The sequence below is a fragment of the Sesamum indicum genome, linkage group LG11 (genome assembly GCF_026168435.1).
Source record: "Sesamum indicum cultivar Baizhima isolate 11 linkage group LG11, ASM2616843v1, whole genome shotgun sequence".
Taxonomy (NCBI): Eukaryota; Viridiplantae; Streptophyta; class Magnoliopsida; order Lamiales; family Pedaliaceae; genus Sesamum; species Sesamum indicum.
In genome coordinates, this window is record NC_142667.1 from 2,894,687 (window position 1) to 2,900,895 (window position 6,209).

General features: G+C 47.1%; 2 protein-coding genes across 2 annotated transcripts; both read left to right on the forward strand.

Annotated features, from left to right (window-relative positions):
• The first annotated feature begins 258 nt into the window (after positions 1-258).
• On the forward strand, positions 259-1,812 carry LOC148785000 (uncharacterized). Its single transcript, XM_088875663.1, has one exon. It carries the CDS (start codon positions 259-261, stop codon positions 1,810-1,812), a length of 1,554 nt encoding a protein of 517 aa, XP_088731789.1.
• A 2,151-nt stretch (positions 1,813-3,963) lies between these two features.
• LOC148785001 (uncharacterized) lies at positions 3,964-5,402 on the forward strand. Its single transcript, XM_088875664.1, has 2 exons — positions 3,964-4,858; positions 5,038-5,402. The coding sequence occupies exons 1-2, from the start codon at positions 3,964-3,966 to the stop codon at positions 5,400-5,402; spliced, it is 1,260 nt and encodes a 419-aa protein (XP_088731790.1).
• Positions 5,403-6,209: the final 807 nt, after the last annotated feature.

The window sequence follows — 6,209 nt, forward strand, 5'->3', positions numbered from 1 at the left end:
CTTCGTCGGGAACACTCCCGGCTGGCTTAACCTTTCCCTTTGTGTTCTCAGGAATTGCAGTTCGAGGGACGAGGTCGGATCGTGGGTCGAGGTTTCGATCACTGAGAGGATTCGATAGACTTCCCTTGCACTTTCATTTGGCGCCGTCTGTGGGAACGATTTTGAGAGCATGGAAGGAGAATCGGGGAGGAACATTCTTGGGCTGGATACCACGCCGAACCCATAGTTCAACTCACGAAAACGGAATTACAACAATTAATGGAAGAAGCTGGGAGAAAGGCCATTGTGGCGTATGAGCGTAGGATCGCTACTCCGGTTGAAGGAGAAGGGGCTAGGAGGAGGCTGTTCGGAGAAAAGGAACAAGACAAAGCATCAGGTGCCAGTGGAAGGGACAGAAGTAAGCGTCAACCTTCAGAGGTAGGATCGAGTAGCCGAGACAAGAGCCAAGCCAGGGGACCGGCAATCTCGCGTGCAGAGGTTGACAATGTATCGAGACAGATCGCAAAACTGGGAAACCAGATTGACGAACTGAAGAAGAGGGGGGAGATAGTATCCCAGCACCGGAATTCACCCTTTTGTAATCAAATCCTGACAGAAACCGTGGCTCCAAACTTCAGAATGCCGGACCTACCGAAGTACGATGGAATGAAAGATCCCGCCGAACATCTCGCGGCATTCGATATGGTAATGAACCTATACGGGCAGTCAGGCCCCATTAACGCTAAACTATTTGTCACGACCTTAATAGGAAAAGCCCAGGAGTGGTTCACGAACATGCCGCCAGGAAGCGTGGAGTCCCACGAGCAACTCATACAGAAGTTCTCCTTCCATTTTGCCAGTAAAAGGAAGCAGAAACGATCAGCGACACATCTATTCACCATAAGACAACGCAACGACGAGACTCTGAAGAGTTTCATGGGACGTTTCAATAATGAAACACTGGAGGTACCAGACTTACGAATAGATATGATGGTCAGCATCCTAATCCACGGATTGAAGAAGGGTGCATTTCCTTCCGCGTTAGCTCGCGATCCCCCATCTGATGTGGAGCAACTTATGAATCTGGCGCAAAAGTACATAGACGAAGAAGAAATGAACGCCATGAAAGATGGCGAATGGAGGGTCGAATATGGAAGAGATCGGGGACGCGACGATAAGGATGACAAGCGATCAAGGCCTGAGCGAAACAAAGAACCCCACTATTCACAAAAGTACAATAAATACACGCCACTCAACACCACGAGGGCAAGGGCATTGCTCATGGTGAAAAGGAAGGATGTACTCAGATGGCCGAAACCCACGAGGGCTACCCCTGCCAAGAAATATTCGAGCAAGTACTGTAGATTCCACTGTGAACGGGGGCATGACACAGAAGAATGCTACCAGCTTAAGGATGAGATTGAGCGGTTAGTCCGCCAAGGGTATTTCACGGATTTAGTATCAAAGGATTACCCCGACAGGGGTCGACACAGCAGATCCCGGAGCCCATTGAGACGAGTAGAGGGTAGGGTCATTGCAGGGCAAAATAACCGGGAGAACGCGCCTATGAAAGGCGTCATACACATGATAGCGGGAGGATCCGAGATGGGGTATTCAAATAGAGCAAGGAAGAAAGCAGAACGGAGGACGGGCACCATGACAAGCAGGCAGGTAATGAACATATCCCAGGAATTAGAGATTAGCTTTGGTGCGCAGGATGTAAAGGGAAAGATCGGAGACGGTAATGACCTTATGGTAATTAAAATGGACATAGCCAATTTCACTGTCCATAAGGTGTTGGTTGACAACGGAAGTTCTGCGGACATTATTTGAAGGAAGTTTTAATCAAAATGGGCTTAGGAGAAGCCAGGTTGGGTGCTATGAGTTCGCCATTGGTGGGCTTCGGAGGCAGTGAAGTGGACTCGTTGGGAACAATCGAATTGCCCGTTTCCCTCGGAGACGAACCCAGAAGAAGAACTCTTACGGTAAAGTTTCTCGTGGTCAACACCCCTTTTGCTTACAATGTAATTCTAGGAAGACCTGGCTTGAATATTTTCAGGGCCATTGTATCCACGTATCACTTAAAAATGAAATTCCCTACACACGCCAGAGTTGGAGAGGTCACATGCGATCAAGGGGAAGCCAGACGATGCTACAACCTCTGTAAAAAAGGATGCAACAGATAAAAAGAGGAAATTGGATGAAACTTTCATCGAGAACGAGGAGAGAATAGAACCAGTGGATGAACACAAGGAGATCGAGTTGGTACAGGGCGACCCATCCAAAATAACAAAGATTGGGGCAAGCATGGAGAAAAAATTCGAGATGATGATGATCGCATTCCTGCGTCGCAATGCTGACATGTTTGCCTGGAGCCCCTCCGATTTCAAAGGTATTAGTCCTGAAATCATTGCGCACCGGTTGAATTTAGATCCAAATGCGCAACCCGTCCAGCAGAGAAAAAGAGCGTTCGGGTCTGAAAAAAATCGGATCATCCAAGAGGAAGTGGATAAGCTGTTAAAGGCGGGATACGTTTCTGAGGTCCGTTATACGGACTGGTTATCAAACGTGGTGGTGGTGCTAAAGGCTGCTGGGAAATGGAGGATGTGCACCGATTTTACGCACTTAAACAGGGCATGCCCCAAAGATCCTTTCCCAATACCAAGAATCGACCAGTTGGTAGATGCGACCGCAGGGTACGAGTTGTTTTCAATGATGGATGCCTACCAGGGTTACCACCAGATCCGCATGGCTAAGGAAGACCGCACAAAGACATCGTTCGCAACTGAACAAGGTATATTTTGCTATAACGTAATGCCGTTTGGTCTGAAAAATGCAGGTGCAACGTACCAAAGGCTCGTTAATAGAATGTTCAGAGAACAAATAGGGAAAACAATGGAGGTCTATGTTGACGATATGTTGGTTAAAAGCCGACGCTCGGAGGAACACTTGCACGACATCGAAGCAAGCTTTGCCATCATGCGAACATACGGGATGAAGCTCAACCCAACTAAATGCACATTTGGGGTCGGAGGGGGCAAGTTCTTGGGCTATATGGTAAGCAGTCGAGGAATAGAGGCCAATCCAGAGAAGATCAGAGCAATTCTCGAGCTAAAGTCACCAGGCTCAATAAAAGACGTTCAGAAATTAACGGGTAAGATCACATCCCTCAACCGATTTATTTCTAAATCCGCAGATAGAAATTTACCCTTCTTTCAAGTTTTGAGAAAGCCTAAGGATTTCCAATGGACTAGCGAATGCGAGTATGCTTTCAACCAACTCAAGGATTACCTAAGGACGCCACCGTTATTGGCGAACCCTCGACCTGGAGATATTTTGTACCTATACTTGGCCGTATCTGAACATGCTGTAAGTTCAGTTCTGGTGAGGGAGGAAAATAGAGTCCAGAACCTGGTATACTATGTTAGCAAGATGCTGCAAGGGGCGGAGTTGAGGTACAGCTTAGTTGAAAAGTTTGTTCTTGCACTAGTAACCTCGGCCCGGAGATTACGGCCGTATTTTCAATCACACAAGATTATCGTACTAACGAACCAACCGCTCAAGAGCATTTTATCGCGACCAGAGGTCTCAGGGAGATTAGTGAAGTGGGTTGTGGAACTGGGTGAGCATGATATAGAATACCACGCCAGAAACTCGGAGAGGGCCCAGGTGCTTGCTGATTTCGTAATGGAACTGACAAACATACCAGCTCCGGATGTCGAACCATGGATGTTGCATGTTGACGGATCGTCGAACGCTAGCAGCGGTGGGGCTGGGATTCTGATACAAGGACCTGGAGAGGTCGAAATAGAGGTCGCAGCAAGACTTTCATTCCATACCACCAACAATGAAGCCGAGTACAAGGCATTAATCTTAGGATTAGAGCTGGCACATGCGGCAGGAGCAAGAACTTTAGAAGTATACACTGACTCGCAGTTGGTAGCAATGTAGATTGAAGGAAATTACGAAGCAAAGGAACGTACAATGTCAATGTACCTGAAGAGGTCAAAGTCTCTGATCGAGCGTTTTGACAAATGCACTGTCCAGCAGATACCGAGAGGAGAAAACGACAGAGCCGATTTGCTTTCCAAATTTGGAGCTTCATTATCGGGAATAAAAAATCGTAACATCACGGTAATGGTGAAGAAGAAACCTGCGATCGCCGAGGTCGAGGTACATACCGTAGACCAACCTTGTACATGGAAGGAAGAGCTGACGCTCTATCTCAAGGAGGGGACTCTTCCCGAAAATCCTTCGCATGCAAAAAACTTGAGATTAAAAGCCACCAGATTTGCGATGATCGAGTCCGAACTGTACAAAAGGACAGCAGACGGACCCCTGTTGAAATGCTTGAACCATGAACAAGCGGAATACGTGCTAAAAGAGATACACGAAGGGAGTTGCGGCAACCATTCGGGTGCTAGGTCATTGGCTCAAAAGGTCGCACGCCAAGGGTATTTCTGGCCTACCTTAATGAAGGATGCGAAGAGGCTAGTACAGAGATGCGAAAGCTGTCAGAGATTCTCCACTCGGATACATTCCCCGGCTACACCAATGGAACCATTACAGGTCGCTTGCCCATTCGATCAATGGGGGATCGATATACTGGGACCTTTTCCCCCAGCGAAGGCACAAAAGAAATTTATTATACTCGCAGTCGAATACTTCTCTAAGTGGGTGGAAGCCGAGGCGATAGCAAGAATAACGGAGAAAGGGATGATCGATTTTATTTGGAAGAACATCATATGTCGATTTGGAATCCCCAGAACTATTATATCGGATAACGGCACACAGTTCCAAGGGAAGGAAATTACGAGCTGGCTGAAGGAGTTCAAAATTCAGCAAAATTTCACATCGGTAGGTCACCCTCAGTCGAACGGTCAGAGAGAAGTGACCAACACGACAATACTCCAACACTTAAAGACCCAATTAATTCAAAAGGATCGTGGGACGAAGAATTACCGTGGGTATTATGGGCATATAGGACGACCCCGAGGTCGTCCACAGGTGAGAGTCCCTTTTGTTTAGTTTATGGTTCTGAAGCGATTATTCCTGCAGAAATCGGCGAGGAAACCCAACGGATTGCAAGTTATGACCCTGCGGCCAACGACCAAGCACGCGCATTTGATTTGACTATGATAGAAGAAAAAAGGGATGCCGCACTAGCAAAAATACTCCACCATAAAAGTTTAGTGATGAGGAGATACAACAAAAAACTTCGACCAAGGGAATTCCAGGTGGGGGATCTGGTCCTTAAAAAAGTTGAAGTTTCCAAGCATGTGGGGAAGCTGGATCCTGAATGGGAAGGCCCCTTCAAGGTGGTCGAAATACGGAGAAAGGGGGCATACCTACTGCAAGACGCCCAAGGACAGAATCTCAAGCGACCATGGAACATACGAAACCTGAGGAAGTTCTATGCGTAAGCGTGAGCCTGAGAAAGGCTAAGTATCAATAGTGCGATCATAGATGCCTGGAAAAGGCACAATAATGTGCGAAATTTTATATGGCAACTGTATTCCCCCCTAGCCTGAAAAGGCTCGATAAACTCTATCGAATAAAATGATCGCATTTACTTATATAGACCTGAAAAGGCATTACCAGCCAATGCGATTGTATTCACGTAAACACGAACCTGAAAATGGCTTTCAAAACGATCGCGTCATCAATAAAAGCGACTACAGTCGCTTGAGCACTTGAATCTGAAAGATTAGTAAAGGATATAATCCCCAAAACATGGGAAGATACAAAAGCCACGTTTGACCTCTAGAGATCCACGATCAACAAGTTCAAATCAAAACAAGGCTACATATTTTCAATATCAGCTAGCAACGGAGCGAATTCGTCCTCTTTGGGTGAAGAAGCAGGGTCCTCAAGGAATGGCTGCATGTTGCCATCGAGGCTAGGGTCGAGCTTGGCAAGGTCAAAATCAGGTACAAAGCCCTTTAGGGTTGAGACTTGAGCTTTGCATCTGTCGAAACCTTATACCAGGTAATCAGCAGCCCTAATTTCCAAAGCAGTATCAAAAGACGGGGCTCGGATAAAATCACGAGCACCCGAGAGCCGAGCTTCGCGAATGCGAGCAGAGAACTCGTCGGAACTCAAGAACTCTGCTCGTCATTCAGCCTTCCCAGCTGCATGTCCAGCTGCAAAACCGGCTTCTCTCCCCGACTCATTGGCCTTAGAAACCTCGGAAGCTATTTTCTCCTCCAATTCCTTGATGCGGGCCTCCA